The sequence below is a fragment of the Talpa occidentalis genome, unplaced genomic scaffold, assembly GCF_014898055.3.
Source record: "Talpa occidentalis isolate TD23 unplaced genomic scaffold, MPIMG_talOcc4v2.1 talOcc4.4, whole genome shotgun sequence".
In the NCBI taxonomy this organism is placed as follows: domain Eukaryota; kingdom Metazoa; phylum Chordata; class Mammalia; order Eulipotyphla; family Talpidae; genus Talpa; species Talpa occidentalis.
Window position 1 is genome coordinate 56,025,689 of NW_023604295.1, and position 26,902 is coordinate 56,052,590.

The 26,902-nt window shown below is 37.3% G+C and overlaps 1 protein-coding gene across 9 annotated transcripts in view; it reads right to left on the minus strand.

The window, feature by feature from the left end:
- The window catches only part of BBX (BBX high mobility group box domain containing), a 267,523-nt gene that overhangs the window by 22,487 nt on the left and 218,134 nt on the right, over positions 1–26,902 (minus strand). For all 9 annotated transcript variants that reach the window (XM_054700626.1, XM_054700631.1, XM_054700630.1 and 6 more), the window contains 4 exons: positions 24,491–24,571; positions 9,211–10,219; positions 8,110–8,248; positions 4,670–4,818 (listed from right to left, as the gene is read on the minus strand). In XM_054700626.1, the coding sequence (XP_054556601.1) occupies positions 4,670–4,818; positions 8,110–8,248; positions 9,211–10,219; positions 24,491–24,571 (1,378 nt within the window). The remainder of the gene's footprint in view (positions 1–4,669; positions 4,819–8,109; positions 8,249–9,210; positions 10,220–24,490; positions 24,572–26,902) is intronic.

The following is a 26,902-nucleotide window of genomic DNA, read 5'->3' on the forward strand; positions in this document are numbered from 1 at the left end:
AGGCCTGTATTTTCAGAGTTATCAATCTTCTCTGCACCCCAATTTCATAACTGCATAGAAAAGAGACAAGCCACAATCTGAGAGGATAAAAGTGTTGTCATCAAGACATTAATATCCAGAACATTAATGTTATTCACAGTTTGCTGAAAAATGGACATTTGAGGGGTTAGAAACCATAGTGAGAAAAGAGCCTGGTCTGATAATTTTTTCAAGGTAGGCAGGTAAGAAGAATTAAGTGAACCATGGTGTTTTTAGAGCTATTGTAGGAAACAAATGCTTGATTCAAATTATGCCCAGGTGCTACACTTTCAGGTTTTTAAGTTTTATAAAGAGCAGGGATTTTCTTTTTTTCACACTTTTTTTTTTTTTTTAAATTTTGCATATAGGAACTTGGGTATAGGCCAAAGATGTGGAGAGAGGATTCACTAGTGATAACGTGGGGAGCAAAACAGGCGGATCTACTGAGATATACCACAGGCGAGACAGGAGAGGTCTGCTGCACTATGTGGATTAGCTCCCTGGCCAGGGATCAAACTTAAGGTACAGTGTTGATAGCACTGAGACTTAACCCCCTGGCCACCAGGGAGCTCCGGGATTTTATTCTCAGACTAGGCTGTCTTTTTTGTAATGGACACATAAGTCATGAATAACCAGTAAAACAATAAATTCATTCGCAATAATTTACAGCAAAGTGCTCGCAGCTGCTCAGCATGGATCTGCTACTTGAATAAGTTCAAGTAATCAACCACAATCAATTTAAGGCTCTTTGAGGGGAAGGAGCCACCTCATTGGGCTGTACAGGCATGGCTTGTTAAGGAACCGGGGATTCTATCAGGTATACCTTTGACATCTGAAAACGTGCTGTCTCACCAAGTCCTGAAAAGGTTTGGTGGCAATGAAGACTCTCAAACAATTACAGGGCAAACTACAGAGTTCTGTCCAACCGAGAAGCTGTAGCTTCCTGGCTTGAAGGTTGGCCTGGCTGTCATCATGGCACAGTTCTCTGTTCCTAGCTATCATCAGGTTCACTGGATCCCAAACAAGGCATTCTGTCCCCAACCTTACATTTTGTGAACCTGCTTTTTTGCATACCACTGTGATTTTCCTTTTTTAAACTCAAATCTGTAACCATCTGAAATTCCAATCTTAAAATGTAAGTGTGGACTGGAACAAAATAGGAGAGACCAAGAGAATGTTCAATTATAGACTAGGGAACAATGTGAGAAAATGGAAAAAAGAGAGGAGAAGTGAAGTCAAGGGTCAAGCGAGGACATAATTTAAAGACTCTAAATTGAATCCAATTTATTTTTTCTCTGTGACCCTACTTTGTTTGAAAATTACTATTTTGCAGAGCACTGTGATTCCTGATACTTCCATAAAAAGTGCTTCATACACAGTGTAGTTAAAATCATGTCAAAACAAATCTAGAAGTTACATTAAATCTGGATTAAGTTTTAAAGCTTTCATTTCAATAAACAAAAGCAATTTTGAGAGATGAACACTAAAAAACACTGTGGGAATGGGCTGCTTAAACTGAACTGCATTGTTTGTTAGATTACAATTTCATAATTTGTTATAGAAGTAAAGGTAAATTCTAAAGTCATCAGGCTCTGCCTGAGCACAATTGGAAGGAGGTGGCATTTTCATTATAGAGTATCACTGTAGACCCATTACACAGACATAAAGGACAGGGAAGAGATACTGGAGGGAACAATGGAAAAGGGAAAGAGACTACCTCAAACTCCAGACATAAATGAGGGACCACTGTGAAAAAAGAAGCATAAACCCAAGCAAGTACTATGATTTTTGAGATTCCTAAATGTGTAAGTGCATTCATAGTCATTTCTTCTAGAAATCCTATTTTAGAAAAATTTCTATATACATTTTATATGATATGGAGTAGCTAAAAAAAAAAATAGTTCAAGTCTGGGAAAAAATATAGGGTAATTCTGAATAACTATAGGAGAAAATAAAATATAGATAAATGACAAAATTATTAGAGGAAAATGAGCTTTCCCATGGACAAATGCTCTTTTACTAATGAACTAATGATCTCATACACAGTGTTTGCTTCGAACAATTCATTATGCAAAGGTGCAAAGGGTCTAGAGTCTAAGAAAACAATCTCCTCTATCCTCTAAAGACCAGGCAATTACAGCACAGCTGGTATGATAATTTCATTAATAACTTGTAGGATAGTACATTGGTGCTGATGCCAAATTACAATCAGCGACAAATACTATTTCTTTAGTTTGCTAAGTAGAGAATATATTATTTAATTTCTGCTTTATTTAATTGCACTTTGCTCCATGAGTCAGAAAGCAGAACAAAAATGCAAGTCTTAGAAGACTTCCCACCTACATTATTATTGATATACTATAGAAGAACCAGGGCCTCTCTGGTGGCCTAGGGGTTAATTCTCAGCACTATCACCTGTATGGCCTGAGTTCAATCCCCAGCCAGGGAGCTAACCCACATGGTGCAGCAGACCTCTCTGTCTTGTCCACTGATCCCCTTAGCAGTGTGTTTCAGTAAATCTGCCTGTTCTGCTCCCCACTCTTTCTTTGGTGAGTCCTCTTACCACCACCCCCTCCAACTCTGGCCTGTACCCTAGTTCTTCTACACAAAAATAAATAAAATATTTTTAAAAAGAAAAAGAACCAGTGACTGTGCCTTCAGAGGTATAAGGAATAGTTAAGATAATACCGTATGAAAAAGAATCCAAAGCTCCAAAAGCTATTTCTCTTCAAAAGAAATACTATTAATCTTGGATGGGAAGGGAAAAATAACAGAAAACTAACACCCAAAAGATGATTTTAAGAAAATAGATCCTAACTTTAGGGTTTTATAGCTGTATAAAAACCAAGTCTGTTGTTACATTCCTTGATAGATCAACTTCAGAGCTCTCAAGTAAATGTCAAGAATTACAGGAAGTGAAGGAAGAGACTACATCCTGCACCTCCATCAAGTTCCATTTTAATGATTGGTCAGGTATTTATCAGCACCTTTAAATCCCAGAATTACAGGAACTCAAGATAACTAATATCTGTGGGCTCATGAACTACTTTGCCTATTCCTAAATAACTTTAGGGCACAGAGATTGTCATTACATTTGATAATCCATTATGGTGCTCAGCTACCTACCTGCCAATAAGGCTACTTCATTTTTTTCCTACCTATCTTGGAAGATTCTCCATACAACTCTATATTATTTTCCCAGGTGAGAAAACTTCGTAATGTAACATTTCTTTTTAGTTCTTTATTAACTAGACTTGTTTTTATTAACCACACAGAAAATTGGACTAATTCTAAAATCACTTTAAGTTCTTCTCTGAGTTTAATCACAAAGGGGGAATTTTCTTCAGCCTTTCAGAATCATCTTGAGATATAGATCTCAAAGCAATCCTCCTCAGTCCTGTCAATTCTAGTGCACAAAGGATGTTTAGGTCTGGAGGGACAAAGGTTTAGGTTTCTTCAGAGGAGAAACCATAATTTTCCATAGGTATATACTTTAATCTTTCAAAATTCAAGAAATAGTATTTCTTCATTAATATTTATCTGAAATCATTATCCATGATTGTTAGAATTTAGCCAAGATTTATATAAAGATAAATATCTATCTAAAATACACAAAAGGGAGTTAATCTGATTTGACATAAAGCAGGCAATAGGCAATTACTGTAACAGGGTAATTAATAATAAGAACTCCCCCATCGAATCTTGATGAAAATTTAATCCTGAAAGTATGAAAAGCTTGGCCAAACCAATTCATCTCTCCATTCATTGCTCTTATAGGAGAGCTAACCAGATGAAGTCTTTCAGGCTATCTGGTAAGCTAGAGGTATGTTTTTCCCACCAATCTTTAAAGTAAAACCAGAAGGCAAGTTTCTCAAAGGGAGGAATACTGTTATTTTGAGCAGGACAATCCTTCATTGTGCTTGAGGCAGGTTAGGAAGGTAGGCAGGTTACAAAGTTTAGAAACTCAGCCCTTGCCTCAAAAAACCAACAGTGATCCCAGGTGCTGAGACCACTCAAAATACTCCCACACTCTTTAACACCCTCCCACCCCCATCTTGGAACTACTGTGTTGGCCCTCATTAGTGCTGAGATCTATACAAGTCATGTTTCATTTTTAAAGTTTCCTTCATATACACAAGCAAAAACCTGATATTCTTAAAAATGAATATTGTAAATGTACCATTTTTATAAATTTAACAAAGCCAATTAAAAATATATTTTGCTGAAGTACTATAAGGAGTTCCATCTCATTTCATTTATACTGCCTATTAGGTGAACAGAAGTCTAATCCGTTGCAGACACAGGGAACAGAACAATTAAACCCAGCAGTTTGTGCTCAGCAAAAGCTCAACATCCTAAGTAAGAATTCTGGAGAGCAGAAGACCATGTGTAACACTTTCAAAAAAGCTATATACCTTTAAGTGCAAACACAGAGATTGAAATGCCAAAGGACAGAATCTGTAGAGAATTAAAAGGAACGAATCAGGAAGGGAGAGAGAAGTGAGACAGGACCCGAGATAAAGTAGCCTGAAATTCCAACTCACTAGGGCCTCAGTTCTAACCATCTACATACTGAGACGGAGCTGTCCAGCTGAGAGGGGTTTAGCTGAAATTCTGAACACAATAAAGGAAGATACAGCACACATCTAACCTTTGCTGGTTTTAGTCGGTTCTGAGGACATGTTTCCTGTCTTCTTCTTTTTCCTTGGGACAGGGACACATTTCCGGTCAAATGTAATAGGACTATATTGAGGGAGGCTGTTGAATTTCTTTTCAAATTCTTCATCCAGCTTTGCTGAGCTAAAGAAAGGGAAAGGAAGGTAGCTGATCAGTACATGATGTAAATATTTGAACAGAAAATGATACAAGATATATTAGGATATTCCATTTCAAAACAAGTCTCTGAGAATTAGGGAACTGTTGATAAATTCTGTGAAAGGGTGGAACACATCTATTTAGAAATGTTTGAGAAGATTTAACAACACAATTTTCTTAATAAACTCACATGACAGGTCACATTATTACCTTAGAAAAATAGAAACATGTAAAATTATTTTTGAAGTGGTGAATTTGCCATTTTCTCCATGTGCATAAGAATTTTTCATAAAGTTCAGTACAAGGTATATCTTTCCAAACGGTTTCTTATTGATATATATGTATTTTGAAAGCTTAACATGGTATTAGAAATTCTGTAAGATTAGGCTTTTTTTTTTAATCTATTGACTAGTACTTGGTTAAAACAGAAAGAAAATATAAACAAATCCTTGAATATTAAGAAAAAAATTCTCTCAGCGATGACCAGGACAAGGATAAACCACTTAATGAGAAATACAAAGCCAGTTTTCAGTGAACACCCTAGCAGAAAGGCGACACCACTTTAATGCAAACAACAAATGATTTCAGAAATGCCACCAGCAAAACTGGGAAATCCCTGGGCTGGTTTTGACTGCCTCTTAGGTCCTAACACAGCAATGGCAGCATGCCTGCTGGGCCTGGGGCTGGCTGCTGGCTTTCATTTAGTGAGACTTATTAACTAAGAAGCCACCCAAACAGATGGGAGAAGCTGTAGGACAACTGCTGTCCTTGGTAAATGGAAGGCTTAATGCAAAGAGAGCAGATTTGAGCCCATGACTTACAAGAAGCTAACGTATGAGACTGCTACCTAAGGGAGGAAAACTTAAGATGGATCCACCTAAAACTGTTCTTCGTTTTGCAGGAATGCACAAAAGTTGGGCAGCATAGACAAGACAGCCAGATGACCAGCAGAATGGTCAAAAGGGAAAGGCTACTAGTATAGTCTACCAAAGCAGCAGAGGGTCATGGGTAGAAGTGATGCTCCTCCCTTAATTGTCTTTTTTCTTTCATGAATGGAATCAGATACTATTAGAAAGCCATCTATAACTTGTGAATTTTTCAGTCTGAATAACCCAAACAAAAATGTGCAAATACAAGATAGAACTCATAAGGTGCCTTAAGATTTTTTTTCCTTTCTTCAACTGGAATTGTCACCTTTCTATTCTTGGCCAAGTCTATAAAATTACAACTGTCAACACTGAATTTTTCTTGGTTACAGTTAGCTAAACAGGTACCGCACTTTCTGTGATTAAAAGATTTAAAATACATATTTAGTAATCTCAGAGAGAACTGACAGGAACTGGCAACTGTCGCTGCTCACGTACTATGTCACCACGTTCTAATGGAGGCAAACCGAGATGGTCTGACTCTGACAGGCCAATAATTAATGAGTGAAAGGAGGGAAGATCAGAGGTTTATTGTTTTAAGTCTGTAGAAAAACCACATATATGCATGTGTTTCCTTAGAAATGATAAAACAAAAACAACCCATACACAAATCTCTTTAGGGTCAAATTTTCAAAAGATTGTTTCACTTTTCTTATCCCTCAAAAAAGACTGGTGAAAACATGTCTGTCTCAAGAGTTTCTACTTGGAAGCATCAGAAAACTTTCTGTTGGGAAACCTTAGCGCCTTCTCTGTTCCTGAGTACTTCAAAATGTCTGCAAGGACACATCCTCCTTTCTTGATGTGTAGACTTAAAAGGCACTATTTGAAAGTATCACTTGACAGTCACAAATGTTAAGGATTTTCATGTCATTGATGGTGCATAATGTAAGCAAAACTAACCTGAACTACTTTGGGCTTTATAAAAAATTAGGAAGGAAATAAATTATCAATACCATCATCTCAATCAAAATAATCTTGGAAGAATCATCATCATAAGAAATATAATTCCCATTCTCCCATTTTGTGATGACCCAGTCTTAGAATTAATCAGACTTCAAAACACTGTAACTTTTAAGGCAAAAATATATTATACCACCAACAGAAATGCAAACATTTATGAATAAACCAAATATAATACTCCCAATGCATAAAATTTGCATACCTTTAAACATACTTTAGAGAAAATATGGAGAATATTAAAAATGTTAGTTATTTCTATTCAATGTATTCTTTTTTTTTTTTTTTTTTTTTTTTTTTTAAAATAGAGGCATGTTTATTTATTTATTTGTTTGTTTGTTTGTTCTGTTTACACATGCACTGGGTACAGTCAGAAGCGCGGGAGGGTGAGAGAATTCACCAGAGCCAGAGTGGGGAGCAGAGCAGGCAGAAGGACCGAAGTACACTGCTGAGGGGAGCAGCGGGCGGCAGGAGAGGTCTGCGCACCATGTGGGACCCTCCTCTGGTGGCCGGGGAGCAGCCGGGGATCGAACCGGCACCGCAGAGGCCGCGGGCAGCTTCGCAAACCAGCGCTCAACCGCTGCGCCACCGGGGAGGCCCTCAATGTATTCTTTTCAAATTGGGTTAATGAGAAATCTCAAAGGATTTTCCAATAGTACAAGTGAATATGCAGATATTTTTCCTCACCAATATAAAGTACTAGTTCTCTTAACAAAGTACTTTACATTGAAATTGATATTGAGTTTTTGTCATAACATAAAAAAATGAAATAATTCCTAATGGTTTTATCCTGATATGTACTATAGCCTGATACATTTCAATACACATTTAATTACTGAATACTCTCTCTAGGAAAAAGAAAATGTTCTGAGAGAGAATAATCTAGCGAGAAAATATTCAATCTACTATTTTCATCTTAGAGCAACAGAACATAGTTTAAAGAAAACAAGGTTAGCAATAGAAGCAATTTGCTTTACCTACGTGTTCAGCCATCATATTATTTTATAAACATGCATATACATTTAGAAATAATAAGTGAAGTATATACAGTATATAAATGACCAAACTTTAGGTGCAAAAATGTATCCTGTTAATATGGAAGGATTCACAGCATCACAGAACTAACATATGGTAGACCTCAATTCAAACTTATGGCTCAGTCTACAATCTACATACTTTGTACTATGTCTAAAGTGTGTATGACTCTGTCACTCATCAACCATATTAACAGCAGGAATCCTGATATATTTGAATTGTATTCCCTCATGTGCTAAGACTGTAGTAAGTACTTAACAAATACTAAAAGAATAAGCAGTTAGTGATCTAGGTTTACCTTGACAATCCTACTATATATGGGGTCTGCACAGTGCTGGCTGTGCTCACAGGCACTTACCCAAGGAGAGAGTCTTCCTTTGACTTTGTCTTCTTGAATTTCTTGCTTCCAGTGGTCCCACTCTGGTTATACGTCCAGCTTTCTTCATTCCAACACCCTTCATGATCAGAGGAATTTCCTTTTCCTGAGCTTCGTTTCCCTAAAGAAATTCGAGAAAGGATGTGCTCATTTATATTGGGATAGGAGAGAAATCACCTGTTGTTTCAACTTGACCCTGAGGTATAATTTGCATAATGCTATTCATAACTATTAGTATTTCAGTCCTCAGACCACCCTTAATAACAAAACATGCAAAAAAGTGATTTACAGTCTCTTAGATCAGTTGTTTTGTCCTTAACAGGTACTAAACGATTCCAGACAGATTAAGAACATTAGCTTTTCCATTAGAAAAAGAGCCTAAGTTGCAGGAAACCTCTGTTGATAGGTACTATTAATTGCAGTTTTCCCAGGACATATGTAAATGACATCCTTGGTGAACTCGGTAGTCCAAGGATCTTCATTCAGAGCCTTGCCAGACCTATTATTCCTGCACCTCTAGTAGGAATTTAGCTTGGCCAGAGGAAATCATCTGCTCAGACTATATATATTAAGATAGGTGAATTTATACAAAACACTCTAAAGGTATACACGTTATTTGGTTTCTGGGTACTATTTACATTTTAAAGGCCCTTTATTGTAATTATACTTTTGATTACCTAGAGGAAAGGGCTAAGTCATTTCCTTCTGAAGCCTGCAGGTTAAGATTCTGCCAAACATACTGGCTTGATTCAGGAACTCTATCAGTTTAAAGAATCACAATAAGAGTTCCAAACCTGCAATGCAGATCTTTCTGACAAAAAACCCAGCCATACCAGTAAGATAAATAAATTTTTCAATAAAGGCTTAAATTACTTTGGATACTATGTGCAAAGAACTACCTACAAAGCGAATATAAACTCTCCTCAAAGGTGCTAGAAAACAAGTATGCAAAATGAGAAATGTATATGGTGAATGAACCACAAAGAACCATATTGTTCTTCACAGTATTTCTTTTTAGATAAGCCTAAAGGAGGAACTCTGCTAGATTTCCATATTTTTTTTAGATTTGTAGGCGTCACTTACCTCTGTCAACATTAGCTCGCAGAGAGGTAAGCATGCCCTCAGACACCAGGGTTTTATAAAGAGCACCTTTGCAAGACCTCTCGGATTTCCGGGAACCACAAGTCTCTATTTTTCTGTGACAATCACTGTCCTCAGGCTTGGCCTGTCCTGACAGGCTGGGTGGTAATGCCTCCTCCGTGGGGGTCAATGGTTCTGCTTTTATACCCTCTGGCACCTCACCAGAAATGTTCTTGCTGGCAGGAATATTAATGAAATCTGGAGGTCTTGACTCTTTGGTGGTGTCTGAAGATTTCTCCTTTGACATTTTCTTCTCTCTTGACTTCACTTTTTTCTTTGGTGGCTTGGCATCCAAAATGCTTCCCTTGCCACTTGAGGACGTGCGGACCTTCTTGCGAGGGGTCTCTCCGAGTTTCTCAATGCCCCAGTCTCCCTTTGCAACGGCTTCAATGGTGTATATGACACTCTCGATGTCAGATTCAGAAGACTGCCTCTTTTTGCAAGTCTTCTTCGGTGTAGATTTATCATTTCCATGTCGATCCATTTTGCTTTTCTTCTTTTTCTTTTTTAGCTTTTCTGGTTTGTTTAATGCTGTGGGATCCTCGATGATCATAATTCCATGAGGATGGCACATGTGATCCTTCCTATTGGGAACATCACTTATTATTATTTTGCTACTGGCAGAGTAAGAAAAATCAGGAAAATGACTACATTTTTGATCTTCCTCTAATTCTTCCTTTTTCATTTCTTTGGGATCTTCCATTTTTATAGCCATTATATCATCCATTTGCAGCTCCTCAAAATTTCTTAATTCCTTAGAATCTCTTACATTTTCCTTAGTTGATTTTTCAAATTCTACTTCTCTATGTAACCTAGCTCCCTCTGTTTTCTCCATTTTTATTTCTCTTTCTTCCTTTCCTTTCTCCAATTCTTTAATTCTTCCACCATCTGATTCTTTCGTCTTTATTAGCTTTGATTCTTCCATTTTCACGCCTTCCGATGCCAGGCACATCTAAAAAGTTTTAAAAAGAGAGAGAACAAAAAATGTCTTCATTATTCTAAATCTGAAATTAGCTTAAACTTTTAAATTATATCCCCTTTTAAGAAGTAACTGAAACAAATTTCGAACTTTACAATAATCATTTCACTGTTGCCGAAATAAATTATTCAAATTAGTAAAAGAATTTGCATATGATGATAAATTCATTAAACTCTGGACAAGTGTATACCAGAATTCTCATTTTCTAGCCTTATCAGAAGCTTTTCCTGGTGCTTGTTTCCATTTAATGGTGATTTGAAAACAAGATTTGCTGGGAAGAGGGTAGGATCCAGAGTTGAAAGACCTGATTTTGAGATTTACTTTGCTACTTGCACCTGGAGTCATTTCACTCCTTCTTTTGTCAACTTTGTAAAACAAAAATGATGAGTTGACGATTCTGTGAGATCTAAGTGAGATGATGACTTAATGGCAGTACTTGGTAAATCACCGCAAAACTCTACTTAGATGTTTGCCTTTTCTTTTTTCTTGGGTGTAGGGTAAGGAAAAATGTCAGGCTTTTCTGCCCTCCCACCATCAGGATAGACGATGGATCCCTGCGGTCCTGAATGCATGCCTGATGGCGGGCACCTGGAATAGGGTGTGGGCCTAGGTAGATGGGACTCACCTGGGCTAAGGCTGTGCTTTTAAGGGCGGCCTCACGGGGACGCCAAGAGAAGCCAAAGCAGAAGCAGAGAGAAGGCCGGAGAGCCCATAGAGTGAAGACCTGCTGGGAGCTGGTAGGCCTGCCAGCCTCTCAGCCCCGCAGCCCCCCAGTACTCCTGCCTGCCATGTACCTGGTAATCCCAATAAAAACCTGCAAAACTACTGAGGACTCTGACTCCTCCTTCACCCGGTCTGCATGGGATCAGAAAACCTGCTCTGTGTCTATTCCTGCCCCTTACATTGGAGGAGTGAGGAAACAGTAACAATTTCCACCTACCCCTTGAAATTAGAAATGATAAAACGATTTATTAAATCACTACAGAAGGTTTTGGTTAATAAAATGTTACCAGTCCACAGATGCTGACAAATAACTTGAAATTCACATACTCTCAGAAAACTAATGGCAGTGTTTTTTTTTTTTTCCCCCCTTTCTAATTCATTTGGTGGCAAATGCAATCTGATCTGAACTTAACTGCAAATTCTGACCAGAACTAATGTGAAACTGCTTAATGTCTTAATTTATCTTACTTAATGTGACTATTCATACACTTTTGGTATCATAATCTTCATGTATTTGAATACGAACTGCGGGGAATAATTGCACAGTGTAAAATACATACTCTGTATCGTTTTCCTAAAATGTGAAAAATTCTGAATACCAAAACACATCTGGCAGCAATTTGGTTACATTTTTAAACTCCAAAATTTCACATATAGGACATTAAAGGAGAAATTTACCATCTTCCTCTCCAGCTACCAGGTACTTTAAAACATCAGTCTAAAACTGTTTTCTAGGAGGGGCAATTACAGCTTATTGTAAAATTCATTTTCTGGGACAAAAACCTGGGTTTTTCATCCATAAACACTCCCTACACACAATTCCAAATACCAGCCTCCAGGGAGGACACTAAAGATACAAAGATCAAAATGGCCCCTCTGCCTTTGAGGAATTGATCTGGAGGCTGAGGCTGCCAAGTAGGTCAAGGGCAACACAGGAATTCCAAGCCACTACTCGCTGTATCTGCTTTAGCAATTTAGTGGAAAAGGAGCATTGAGGTTTGCTGAGTCCCACATATCAAGGCCCAAAATAAAGCACATGAGTAGGAAATGAATTTATCTTTTTAAAAAATCATCTTTTTACCAAATTGCAAGTTGCGAGAGACCACTAATATCTGTGAAATTCATTTTTTTATGGATAACACGTTGAATTAAATATAAGATACTTGCTTTCACTTCATTTTTTCATTTGGTACTTGCAATGAATCTCAAGTCTTTCTGTGAGAATTATGTTATGATTAGTAAGTCTGAGAAGAAACTGGAGAAGGGGTGGGGTTAGTAAGCAGACGGTACAAGTTTTATTTAAAACATGAATATGACAAGTGCACCCAGCCCTTCACATTCACAGAGAAGATCTGAAATAGTATAGATTTACAGAAGAGGTGTTTTTTTTTTTTTTTCCTCAGGAAATCTTGTGAGTTAACTTCAGCAAGTAATTATGAGAACAGAGGGCATCTCTTTATTAAACCAAAACTAAGATGAAAGCAAAATGTTAATTCTGAAACTGAAACATTTAGTCTTCCTTGCATGTTTCACTATCATGGGAAAATCTACAGTTTTTGTGTCAATTTTGAAATAATTTTTGTTTTCCTTTCTTCGTTATGCTAGCCTTTTGTGAATAATGATGCCACTTGGGGAACACAATACTACTCAAGAAAGAAGGCTCGAGAAGCATTCTCAAGGTAAATTTTTTTTTTCAACAACTATCACTCCAGTGGCCTTTAATAAGTCATTTTAGGGACCTTTCCCCTTATAGGTGCTGGTTTCTCTTGGGGTATGCCAACAGCATGCATTTCCACAGGTTCATCTTAGCAAACCTAATAATACTCTGCAAACTCTATTCTCTGCTTCAATATATTTCAAAATGATTTTCCTCATCACCCCTGATAGGATTCTACAGCTAGGAATGAAATGGAACAAATCAGACATTTACTCTGGGGACATACTCTGGGAAATAGCATAATATTTCTTGTGAAGGTAATTACACCAGCACTAGTCATGCTTTACTTCCTTGTTTCAGGCTCTTAAAAGTTTTTTTCACAAATAGAATGTGTTAATCCTAAATTATATTAAAAAAACAATTACATTGCTGGAAGTGAAACTATAAAAGTAAAACAAATAACTCCAAATCAAAAACAACAAATCACAAATCTCACCAACCAAAAACCAAAATAAACACAAATCAGGCTCTCAGATTTGAGTGTCATTTTATAGGTTATCTAATTTAACCTTCTTGCCAATGTAGATATTTAGTTTACTAATATATTCCTGAGAGTAAGTTATCCAATTTTTTGCAGAAAGACAGTAAGCATATTACTGTATTAGAAGGCAGCTCTGTTTGAATTTTTAAAATACTGAGCAAAAATCTGTCATCCAACCAGTCTTAGCTGCTCTAAGGCACGTAAATAAATCCATTCTTTCTCTCATGTGACAGACATTCAGGTCCTGGAAGACAGACTTTATATTCCTATAAAAGGCATAATGTCCCAGTTGCCATCACTGCTCATCACATGTAAAGGCTTCCAACCTTTCAAAAGTTGAGTCCCTCTAATCTAGATGCAGTGTAGTGTCCTGAAGTGAGAATGGATTTTACTTAAATAAGTTGGGTTCCCCAGCAAGCACCGTAACTTGCTTGTCCAGTGTCACTCAGTGTGCTATGTATTTAGACTTGAACCCATATGAGGAAATAAAAGCTGAGAAATGGAGGTACAGTGCATCCTTCACTGCAGTGATAGGAGGTAAAAGTGAACAGATGTGAGCAATCACAGCTTGTAAGTGACATACAGCTTTACTGGGCAATGTGGATGCTTCAATTTAGCACTATCTTTCTTAGATTAAGTCCCTAGCCCTGTGTTCCAATAGTACTCTGTGGAACTAGGTGTGAGTTGATGGTGGGGGGGATGATTTATCTTTTAGTGCACCCAAAGAAGCAATCCCTTTTTTCTAAGGTAGGACAAAATACCATTCATGTTTCTAATTTATTATGACATTGTGGTCAATTAAAATCTTGGATAGAATTTCTTTACCCATATAATATGCTGGTAAGTTTGGTCTCTTTCCTTCTAAATTTTTATAATTTGTTTCCTAGATGCAAGAGTTTTCCATTTTTCCTTATAAAGTTTATCCTTTCCAAATTGGAACTAAAGTACTTCCTAGCTTTGTGTTATAGACACATTTGATAAAGCTGCCTTTTATGTCTTTGTCCAAATCTTTGATAATAATGTTGAGTAAGACATGGTCAAGGGCAAAATGTTCTGGCAAAATTCTATAACCCTTTCGTCAGCTTGACTTGAACCTTTAAAAATCTCAACAATGTAAGACATTTTATAATCCAGCCTAAACTGCCCCGCCCTCATTTTGTTCACAAGGGCATCATAAGATTATCTGTCAAAGGTCTTACTGAAATTTTGATGCAGTATGCAAGCAGCATTCTCTTAGTCTGTTTTATAAACCATATCAAAAAGAAAATGAGAATGGCCTATGCTCGTCAGGGTCTGACTAGGCAACAAGGAACAGCTTAAAGTCTGAAGGAATTTAATTCAGGTAATAGGTTGGTTACACAGATCATGAAGAACAGAGACAGTCAAACAGGAGGGGGTGAGCCAACCCAGGGAGAAGCAGCAGCAGGAGCAGGAAGACAGAGTAGAGCTGGGTGGGAGATGGTCCCAGGGGAAGATGGAGCCATGGTTAAGCCTATATGGAAGGAGCTAGAAACAGAAACACGGAAGGGACTGTCTTTGCTTCAGCAGACCCTTCTCAATCCTCCCCTGAACTCCTGGCCTTGCTCTTCTTTCCATTCTCTTGTCTCTGGCCAGTGACTCCCACTGGCTGAACCCAGATTCAACTGGCGGACACAAGAACCCAGGAAAGGCAGTCTGCAGTCACCTGGGACATAAGCCAGCATGCAGGGCAAACAGTCACTGGAATAGTCCACTTGACTAGGACCTTTTTTTGAGGAGATTTCGATAATTCCGTTTTCGATTTCTTTTCTGTGAGTTCAAACAGTGTATCAGAAATAATTTTCCAAAGTTTCTAGGTATTAATAGTCTCTATTTCCACAGGAAAATAAACAGGGCCTGGGAACAGCTACAGGTCTCAGAAGACAATCATTCTTAGAGGGGAGCAAATTCTATATTGAAAGACAGTTTCAAAAGGCAGGGATTTTGGAGCCAGATTGTCTAGGAATTCAAACTGGCACGGGCACTGACTAGTTCATTTTCTCTAAACCTTTCTGTGCCTCAGTTTCTCATTCTACCCATTGTGGATGCTAATAGCTTTTGTCCTAGAAATACTATGAGATTCAATGACTCACACATATGTAGTACTTAAAATAGTGCCTAGTGCAGAACAAGAATAATGAACAATGATTCCTCTGGAGTCTTATACCAAATAGAATAAAAACTAGCTATTATTACTAGCAGTAATATTTGCACTGCTATCATTAATAACACAGGTCATGGTTCTGGTAGACTAATTGCTTCCCTCTAATTTTTCATTCTAAGGTTGAATAATCCTATAGTTGGGGGAAAGCATATACAATAAAGTTAAAGTCAGGAAGATCTTCATCAGTTATCGTTCAAGAAACAACTCTTACTAAACATATAATTAAGTTCAGTTCTACTGGGTACCAGCATTTCTACTTACATCTGCTGTGGGGTGCAAAGTTTAACACTTAGTAGGATTTACAAAAGTACATACAAAATTCATTCCATATTCATGCATGGACATGCACACAGATAAGCATAGGATAGACACAGCGGAACAAAACTCATGTGAAGTGAGTAAAACTGCACTGTGGGAAGTACAGAATTAATGCCTGTTATTAATTAGTCAAGTTGTCCTTAATGGAGGGTTTGCTGTTAATCAGGCCTTGAAACAGAACATGCCTTAGTCAATGACAATTCATTTTTCTATTATTACTTTAAATTGAACAATAACCTTCTTTAAAAGTGAGGATGTAAAATCATCTGTAGGGCACTTTCTGCATGGAATTCCCATGTCTATATTCAAAGAAGTTAAAATGTTAATGTTTTAAATCAAATGCTGGACACAGTATTTGATATCTACTGTCTAGTCCCTCAGGTACTACTCTGTTTTTTATAACTGCAACTCAGGGGGACATAAAAATGTATCCTGTTCACCTTTGTGTTCTCTTTTAAGAATATTCTAGTGCCTTTCAAAGAGAAGGCATTCAACAGATTAATTGTGTTAAATTGACTGGTTCATTAGTTCTGAGGTAACTGATGAGTTCTAAAATGCATTCTGATTCATACCAAGAAAGAGTTCCTTTTCAAGTCTATAAAAAACAATGCTAATTATGACCATGCTATTGCTTGTCCGACACCAGCAATCACACTGTCCTTAGTTACAATTCTCAAGAGCATCAGTGAAAATTAATCATCAATATTTTAATTTTACCTTTGACGACTGAAACCATACTGAGGTATTTACTCTTTGTGTAGTCATAATAGTCTCAAAGTGATCTGTTAGGAAAAAAGCAACCTAACCCCAAAAGAAAAATAAAAACCAATTGTTGAAACCAAGATTCTAAGAATGCACATGACTGACTGATATATAAATAATTATTCTCTTCAAAATGATTACAAAGAAATAATGCAATAGGAATACTGACAAGGTGAGATACAATGTGCAGTAGAGGAATTATTTTTTATGTTCTTGGGTTCAGGAAATTGCCATTTTCAGGTAAGACCAAACCTGAGGTTCACAATTAATATGGGGGACTCACTCTAAAGATATAATAAATCTGTGCAGCATCACGCTTTACCTCTTTATCTCTTTAAAATGTATTCCTTTCTATAAATATTAAGATAGGGATTCGTTTCTTAAAGTAATGGTGTACTAGATTAAGAAATAACAGAAGCAGATGTCCTTTAACTAGTACAAAGAAACGGGTAAGTAGTTCCAAAATGTACCACATCATTTCACTCTTAATTATGCTTTGTCTTGTTATCAAGGACCTAGCTAGATTAAAAACAAGGCAGTGTGAAAACAGACCCACTGACACTGATCAGGAAGTTTCAATTTCAAAATCTATGTTCTTTAATACAAAACAAATTTTCTGCAGCCAAGGTATATTTACAATCATTTCATACTGGCTTATTATCTGCCAACGGAGTGTAGACATAACCCACAGATGACACTTAGCAGCATCTTCCAGGATGTTCATGTCTCCCATAATTAAATAAAACCAGAATGTTTTTGCCATAAAAAATAAACTGGCTGATGGTTTCAGAGAATAAAGAATAGCACTGCTGCTAAGAAAATTCAATTTTCTTTATTATATAATATAACTGGTCACAAGACAGTGGTTTAAGCACCTCTCACCTAAAATGTGAGTGTAATAAACAGTTTTCTATTTGATTCAATGAGACAATTAATTGGGTGGTTTAAATGTTTCTCTTAACTATTGGTTCCAAAGTTGTACTATTTCTGAAGACTCTGGGGGAGAGGTCGGGACAAAGGGGATAGAAGTGGTGTTTGCTCTGAAGGCCATCTACTAAAGTCTTCCCCAAAGGCATCAAAGGAAGTTATCAGGTACTTTCCTAACTTCAGGTTCTTAAAAAGTAAGTTGGAGCAATTGAAAAGAAAATGAAAGGTTTTAGAGTAAAAATTTTCTCAAAGTGACTTGCAAGTCTGATAAAAAGATGAGGAAAGAAACATACCACGTTCAAATAAAAGACAACCTCAAATATATAGAATTCACATATATGGTGGTAGTGTAGGAGTTGAGATGAGAGCCACACTTGTTGGTTCTGGGCTTTTGGGGTTAACAACAGGAAGGCAGGATTAGTGCATCTCCATAATACATTAGTACACAACAAAAAACTAAAAGGGAGTCACGCCTCAAGTCAAATGCCACCTGTAATGCAGTGGTGGTGAATGCTAATGTGGTTGGAGGAAAAGGATCAGTTACTTTTTCCAAATGGAATAATAAATACTTTCCATAATTTTATCACAATTCAGCTGTTTTTAGTGAGCCATAATTTTCTGTAAGATTTAATTTTTATAGATACTAGAATAAATTCATCTTTACCTACCTAAATGCTTTTAACTTTAAGTAGCTTTTACCAGGTAAAATGTAAGAAAAACTAGGAAGCTGAAGCCTCAGAAGGTGTCTTCATCCTTTTTTCAACAAATAGGACTAATGACAACTTTTCTACCTTGAGTCTACCTCTGATCTACAATCTTGCTTTTTTAATATATGAGGAGTATATCCAGAAGAACCTAGCATCCTTTCTTCAACTTCACCTTGACACAAAACTGGTTTTATAATTTCATAGACACAGACAATGGGGACCACAGACAATATTCAGCAGTCCAGTGGTGACTATTTACACCTGTCTAGAAGGAACATGCTAAAGGAACACGGATCTCTGCTCCCAAATGCTGTTTACCTTTTGCCACTCTCCTTCCTTCCAGACTCTTAGGAGTGGATCTCCTCAGTTATTCCTCTTCCCCTTAGCAACTTTCCCCTTTTTTACTACTAGTAGGGCTTCCCCTTGGTTCACAAACATCCAATTTGGGGTCCACAGTCAAAGCCAAATTTTTGGAAGCCATGATCTCAGGGTTGCAGTTGTCTCTCCTCCTTTGTTTTGCCTCTCATCTCAACTTCATCATCAAATCCACCTGAATCCCCTGCAGTCCCTCTGGTGTCTGTTTCTGCCTCCCATACCCACTGTCAACTCCCTGAATCTGGTTCGTGTCTTCTTACACCTGGATGTCCACAGAGGCTTTCCACTCCATTCTACACAGAGCTGCCAAATGAGTCCCTCCAAGCGCTGTTTTCATCACTGCACATTCCTGCCCAAATCTTCAGTCACTCCGCCTTATTTTCAAGTACAAGTTTCTTTTTTTTTTTGGTTTCATACTAACCTCCCCTTCTTCCCTTTCTGACTTGTACTACACTCCATAAATCTCCGAACACCGCATGTAGAGTGCCTGCCAATCTGATTTACTTGTTCTCTACCAATCTCATGGTTGACAGCCTTTATTTATCCCTTTGTTCTGTCTCCTCTATGTCTCCATTTAATTATACACAGGTCACAGTGGGTATATGAGTGGCCTGGTTAAGAGGGAAGTGGGCAAGTGTAAGTGGATGTTTCCCTGATTGCTTGCATCAGAGTCAGGGCTGAGTAGGAAAAGGAAAGGACAGTGATATCCGTACAGCAAACACACACAGGGGCAGCCACTGAACAGTTCTGACCAGTCATTCTCAGGTAAGGAGGCTGGTCCAGTTTCTCCAGAGCTTCTAAATTTTCCTAAGAGGTCACAAATCTATATTAATTAAAATATAAACTTAAAATAGGATCCACTAATTCAAATGTGTATAGCATAATAAACTATGGGTCATACAAAGAATCTCTGCAAGTTGGATATGATCCGAAAAATTCAAGTTTCAACCACTGTCCTAAATAACTTCATCAAGAATGACCTTCATGCTCTGTTCCCTGCATTGAGTCCCTAGAACACTCCAGCTAACATTAATTTCTCCCCTCCCTGGTTTCATATCTTCACTTTGTCTATCACTCATCACTGAAGAAGAGCTTCATCATTTCAGTACATGGTTGCCTGTGAAATCATTGTACTAATTATTTCTTGTCTCTTAACTTTTCATATCTCATCACTTTGCAACTAGAGAATAAGCTCTTAGAGGACAGGAGCCATATGCTATCATTTTCTATAACCCTCACAGTATCTAACAAAATATATTCTGACATAGGCACTTAAAGTTGTAACAAGTATCTTGGCAATTTCAAAAGTACAGACATTTTTTTAAAAAGGAAATATCAGTTCCATTTCTTTGACAGCAGTCTTGAACAATCTGTCATCTTATTCAGCTATACACATATGTGTAGGAGTAAGCTGTCTTCCATAGAGCTTTCTATAATACGCAAACTCCTAGAACAGGCAACTAGCATGGCCCTTTTATATCATCTTAAGAAGACGACACAACAGCCCAGTGTTTAAGAGTCTGGGCTACGGAGACAGACTGCCCACCTTTCTACTGAGATTCTTAATGCTTCTTGTCCAAGTCACAACACCTCTCTGCCCTTCGGTCTCCTAATGTATTCTAAAGAAATGACAACAGTACCTATCTCTGAGGATAGTTGTCAGAATAAATGAGACCATGTAACATATTCAAAAAAAATACCTAACACTACGTCATCCCTTAAGATAATAAAAATTACATGCAGATAAATTCTATTAAGATGTATAATCTATTTAAAGATCACACATGAGATTATTTCAGAAAAATGAGAAGACAAATAGTAACATTTTGCTTATGCTCCAGTCCCTGGAGCCACTCCAAAACACCAAAAGTGTGCATGGAGGTGAAAGTGTTCCCATGCCACTTATCTTAGAGGAAGGCTCCTAGGTTATCTCATTTCAATAAAAATATCTGCACTGCCATATGCAAGCAGCTTCAGCAGCCTTTTATTGGCAGAGAATAGCCACAATAAATAATTACCATTAGTTATAATAAAAGAATAAACTGCTCCCCTTACTACATTAGACAATTTTGTTTCTAGAGATCTCTAAGTGTAGAAGTTGCCAAAATTCTACATTTGCTAAAATATAAAGGTTAAGATGTCTCTGACCCTCTTCAAAGTGTCTTCCAACGATAGCAACTACTGTACACAATCATTTCTGAGTATGCTTTGCTGCTTTGATGATCTCTACATAATCAAAACTAATTAATTTCAAAATGAAAGGGAACACAATACATTTTATTACCTGTGCCAATTAAGAAACTGATTAACTGAACAGTGAATTGCCTGGAAGTTCAAACAAAGGATTATGTTTTCCTCAATCCCCTGACTTCAGCAGCACCATGCCAAATCTCCCTTCCTAGCTGAAGCAGATTCCTTAAAAATACCTGGAACAGATCCCATAATTTGCAGGTCACTTTCAGCTACTTAAAATCCACCCAGTTTAAAATACCAATCAAATTTCTGAAGCAGAGCCTTCCCCAGGGTATCTCCTGGTGCTGGGATCCCAGGAAATGGGGAGAGGTCCCCATTTGTGTGCAGGCTGACCCAATGCTCTTTGTGGGGACTGCATTCATAGTTCTCTTTTTGCCTGCTCCAGTGGGTGCTGGCACAGCAGTGTGTATGCCCACAGTATTTCTTGCCAAGAAGACATTTCTTATAAACAACAACCCTTATCTTTAGTGGGGGAGACCTGTTCATTGACTCCTTGCATGGTAGCCCCCAGAAATGGAGGTGGAAAGGGTAAGTAGTTGGTTCTTAAGCTGATACTTGGCCTTTACTTTACAAGGAAGAATGTCTGGCTTAGAAGACAGAGGAAGGAATCGTAGAGGTAAAAATAATTTACGTCTTTTCCTTTTTCTTGTTTGTTCCTACTAACCACAAAAGGTTGAGTGACCTTGTAAGGGGGTGCCAAGGGCAGAGATGATACTCAAAAATATTTAACAGGCAGGGGGCCAATTATTCAGAAGGGATGTGGTCTCAGAGCTAGAAGAGGGTCTTGTACACCCCTTGTTGAGCCCTCCAGTTGCTGGATCAGGGGGAGCCCAGGAATGCTGGCAGTGTTGCTGCCAGGTTCCTCAGGGAGTTTCAGTCACCATCTTACTAACAATAGGAAGTACTTTGGTATTTCAGTCCCAGGACAGCAAACCAGATGTACACCACTCCTGCTTGCAGGAGCTCTTTCAGAGGGTTCTGAGCAAACGCATCTGCACTGCATACTTGTCAATGTGAGAGTCTGCCCCTTCCCATGACTATCCCATGGCCTTTTGTCTGATCAAGCAGAACTATTTTCTATTTGTTCACTTGACCCTTGGGACACTCACAGATCTTTACAATGCCAAACCAGAGCATGCAGCGGGTCATTCCACATCTCTCCTTGCTGCCAGTTTCCTGCAGTTCTCTTTTTGCCTGGTTAGACAGGTGAAGTGTATAATAGTAAGTCTATGATTAAAACATCTCTTGCTTTTTCCCAAAGAAAGAGAAGACACGTCTTGCAAGGATCACCTCCACCTCCAATCTTTAACAGGGGTTCTCTTGGGGCTACTTCCACTTTGACAGGGAGCAAGGTAATGAATAAAGAAAATGTCCTCCTTCTCTCCTCAGAACAGAGAGAAAAGCCAAACATTCCAGATGACTGGACAGTCTATGACATCCCCTCCACACTGATAACATGTGGATTGGAGAGGGGACAAAAGGAGAAACCCCTACAAGAGTAGGAGTTGGATCAGGTCATGTCTTTATAAATTATAAGAGAAGTGTCTGACCCAAATTGAAGGTAGTTTCTTGGCAGTTCTCCCTTTGGAATGTGTGAATTTAAAGCTGTTCCTTCAGATTTCAGACAACAGCACCAGTTCTGGGCAACAGTGAAAAATCCTCTTCCATATACTGTTGTATTTACTTATTTAAATAGGCATCCAAAATAATTATTTTATTTTGCAAAAAAAAAATGAACATTATAGACACATGGAATAAAAATATTGAGGAAGCATTCTACTGGTGACTATTTGGAGATACTGATGAACCCATTTTGCATGTATTTATGTTTAATTGGAAACTAGGAAGGCTTTAGGACGTTATTCTAAAACACAGTCTACTAGCATCATGGCTTCATATTCAAGTGATACAAATAATAATGTGAAGATCTGCTTGGCAAGTTCTTTTTTAGCAACCCTGTTTCATCAAAAGCATATATTTTTACTCAAATGTTATAAAAAACTAAGTCTGAGTATAAGCTGATTTGCTATAATTGGAATAGGCTTACTGCAGTCATTTCACCCCTTTAAATTATGATATCAGCATTCAAACATCTGTTAAACCATAGCATCTGTTTCATATTTGGGATGCATCCCTACAAATTAGAAGAGTGTTCTTTTTAATGAGCGCTGATTTAATAGGGAATCCTTTTTTTATGACTGTTATGCCAAAGAAAGAAAATGAGAAGACAAATTCATGTCTTTAGCACCCCCCACAGCTAAGTACACAAAGGTTCACATATTCTAACACAGATCTGTTTAATAAAGACATATTAATGTTGAAAGTTAGTTGGCAATTTAGTTTAGATTTTTTTAATATATGTATGGTTTTATATAAGTGTATACACACACCCCTCAAGAAATATGGAAGGTCATACATTCATATTATTCAAGAAAAAAAATAACTTCTTTCAAATAAATTTTCTTGACAATTTATACAGCCTTAAAGATACTAAGACAAATGCATGACCTCATATTCTGTTTACGAAGACGAATTTACAACTAATTCCAAGGACACGCTCATTACCAGATCTTTACCATCTCAGTTGCATCTGAAGTAGTAACTTGCAGTGACTCAGCCAGTTCTTTTTAGAACTATTCCCTGCTGACTTCATAAGTTTTCCAGCCCTCTACTGGAAGTCCTCTATGGGTCTGAATTTGTCTTACAAAAGAAGCAGTTGGCTTAATGTCAGACAACAATGGGTTAGTTTGTTCTACTGTTTATATACTTCTTTACTGTTCCAGGCCTTTGGATTTTTTATATTGCTAATTTGGACCTGGCTGGACTTTAAAAGTTCATCTTTAGAATATTTATAACTCTTTAATTTTTATAGCTTACTATAAATTTTAGAAAATGACAGGTTGTCCCACTAAGTTCAGTAAACTACAAGGGATTTATAAAAGAACCACATCATTTCTGAAGTCTCACAAGAAATTAATTGGAAGAAAGACAGAAAGATGAAAGAAAAAGTTTAACAGAAGAGATTTTGGTCAACTGTTTTGCAGCTCCTAATTTGTCTTAATAAAGGAGAAAACTGTCACTACAGTGTAAGAGACATTTTTACTATAGTGTAAATGACATTTTTACATTTTACATTGGTGCGGAAGACATTTTCCCACATGCTCCCTTTAAAGCAGAACGGTCACAGCTTCCTCCTGCCTACCTTATCAACACCTGCTTCTGGCACTCTCTTTTCCAACCCATCTCCTACCAAGTGAGGGATCTGCCCTCACAGGCTTTATGAAATCACATTTCCTACTCTGCTGAAGGAATGTAGCATTTTATTCCCATGTCATATCACATTAAATGTACAACTAACAGATGAGACTTTAAAACATGTCATTTGAGTTCTTCACTTGAAAAAAAAATTAAAACACAGCCACCTGATGTAAAAATAGTGCTTTCTAGGGATTTGTAAATGCTATAAGAAAATCAGAGAAGAGGAAAATGGTATGGGTGATTTTCTTGGGTTCAGGCAGAACTTATTTAATAAATCTGGAAAAGACAAAAGGTGACCTTAAAATATTTTAAACATTACCTGTGAAAGATTTTGCAATCTTCCTTTTTCAAAAGCCTCATGACTTTTAGTAGCAAAACTCATTTATTCTAAATTAAGTTAACACTTTCATTGCTGAAAGGTAGATATAACAACATTTAATAGTCACAAGTGAGATGGTACAGTTTAAGGAACATTAGTGAGATAAACTTTTTTGTTCCCTCCTTTGCAGAACTTAGTGCAATATATTATTCAGAAACTTGCCTCTGCCAGTTGAAAGAGTGCAGACTTTCCACAGCGTTTTACAGGCTCAGCACCACCCAACTGCGATGTGTTTGAAGAAATCTATAATGAAAACAATTCACATAAAGAATATTGTCATATCAGAAACCTTTCTTTCCATTCAGTCATTTTTAGGAACTTTCTTTAATTTATGGAAATATTGCTCTCAGGTAGCAAATAACTTTAAATGTGTCATGCTTGAAACAATAATTTTGAAAACAATGTTAGTAAATAACCTCAAAAAATAGTAACAAAAAGTAAGTATGGCTTCCGCGGTCGTTTAGTGACAAAAGTATTATCTTATATATTCCAGGCTTTAAATTTAACCCTATAACCTTAAAACCAGATATGCATTTTCATTTCTATACAAGTACCAACTCACAGGTTGGCCAAATACAGAGATTTTGAATCAGTTTGTATTTATCAAAGCAATTAGTTAAAACGGTTAAAGGATTGGTTTTGGGATCTCTGTGGAAAGATAGCATCAATCAGTCAACAAGTATTTGTGAACCCATTATTAATGGGATAGGCAATATGACAGGATCTAGAGAAACTTTTATTAAGAGTTTTATTAAAAAAAAAAAAACAAAAAACAAAACACTGGTCCTGGCTTTAAGAGTGTGCTCTAAATTACACACAAAGATTGACAAGATCACAAATCTAATGACATTTTGGAGTTAAGGCCCTATGTTATGGTACATTAACATTTCTACAACACTACACTGACTGCATACACGTCTGCAAATGTAGCTAAACAGCAACCACACATGCTGATAGCAATGACAGACAGCATTGTTTTACATGATAACTTCATTTTCAATTTCTAGCCAAACTTAGTAAGAAGCTGAGGACATTCTTAAGGATCTTACAAATTTTTTTCTAGAGAATTTTTGTCATCATTAAAGCTGTGACTAACCTTTTTAGACTCTTCATGATACTGAATTCATTCTTGGTTTAAAAGAGAGCTAAGAGGTTCAGTTTTAAGAGGCAATCCTGTCTTACTACAGGTAACCCCAAGTCCCACAGGGAACTCTATGAAGCTGTCAGCTCCAGAGGAGACTGGGTTGTTTGCTTATAGAGGGAACTCTCCAGGGTCTAGTTCTTAAACTCCATGTCCTTCTGAGGTGCAATCATTTTTAACAGAGTCCTTTCCTATTCATCCTGATCATTTACTTTTTCTTTAGAAAAATCAGTGTATGGGACTTAGTCTTTCTAAGGCTTGGAACATTTTCCTCCAGCTGTATTTTCTCTGATAAATTCCATTTCTACTTTTCCTAGACAAATTGCATTCTTTTTTTTTTTTAATGTCTTTAAATATTTATTTATTTATGCATGCAAGAACTGGGGTGTAGGCCAGAGGTAAGAGGAGTAATGGGATTCACCAGAGACAGAGTGGGGAGCAGAACAGGTGGATCTATTGAAATGCACTGGTGAGGGGAGCAATGGTAGAGACAGGAGAGGTCTGCTGCGACATGTGGGTTAGCTCCCTGGCTGGGGATCGAACTCATTCCTCAGTGGCTGGTGAGAGCTTGATTAGCACTGAGACTTTAACCCCTGCACCACCAGGAAGGCCCCAGATAAGCTGAATTCTATTACTTACTTTATCACTAGACTAAGAGAAACAAATATTAATATAATCATAAACTCTCAGTGACTTGAGGGAATGAAATATAAATGTCAGTCCCTTGACCAAGGTTGTGTAACATAAAGGACATGGCCTTTGTGTCAAGACACTGCTTCATTACTTTTCGCTTTGTGAATTTAAGCAAATAATTAAGACTTTTAACATTATCTTCAAAATAGAAACAATAATACCTGCTGCTTTGTTACTGCTGTAAAAATTAGATTTTATGTTATTGAAGAGTTCGAGTCCATATTATTACCTCAGTAAATGGGGCAATTATTAGTAATAGGCATTTGTCATTATTAACACTAATAAACTTTTAGTACCATCCCCAAAATTGGTTATATACTGAAAACAGAATTAAAGATTGCAATGTCAAGAGATATTTGCTAAATTTAGTAATTTATAGAATATTAAATTTGTAGCATAATCACATAGAACCCTCAAGAATTACTTAAGGAGATGAATTTGGTGGTGCTGCACTACACAGTGTTTCTAGTTCTTCCCCTGGATCTCTCTGCTGTAGCTTTTGCTGCCATAGTTACTGCTCCCTCACATTGTGTGTGTGTGTTTGTGCACTACCTTATACCCTCTGCTAATGCAATACCTGGAACACCGACAAGACTCAATGAAGAACTGACTGCATGGATTATCATCTGAATTAAAGCACAGCTGCCACAGTGAAGGCTTGGGAATAGTTCCTTGTCTTTCAAAAGGAACCACATATGTTTAGTAAGAACAATCTTCCTCATTGACTATGGGAAGATTTT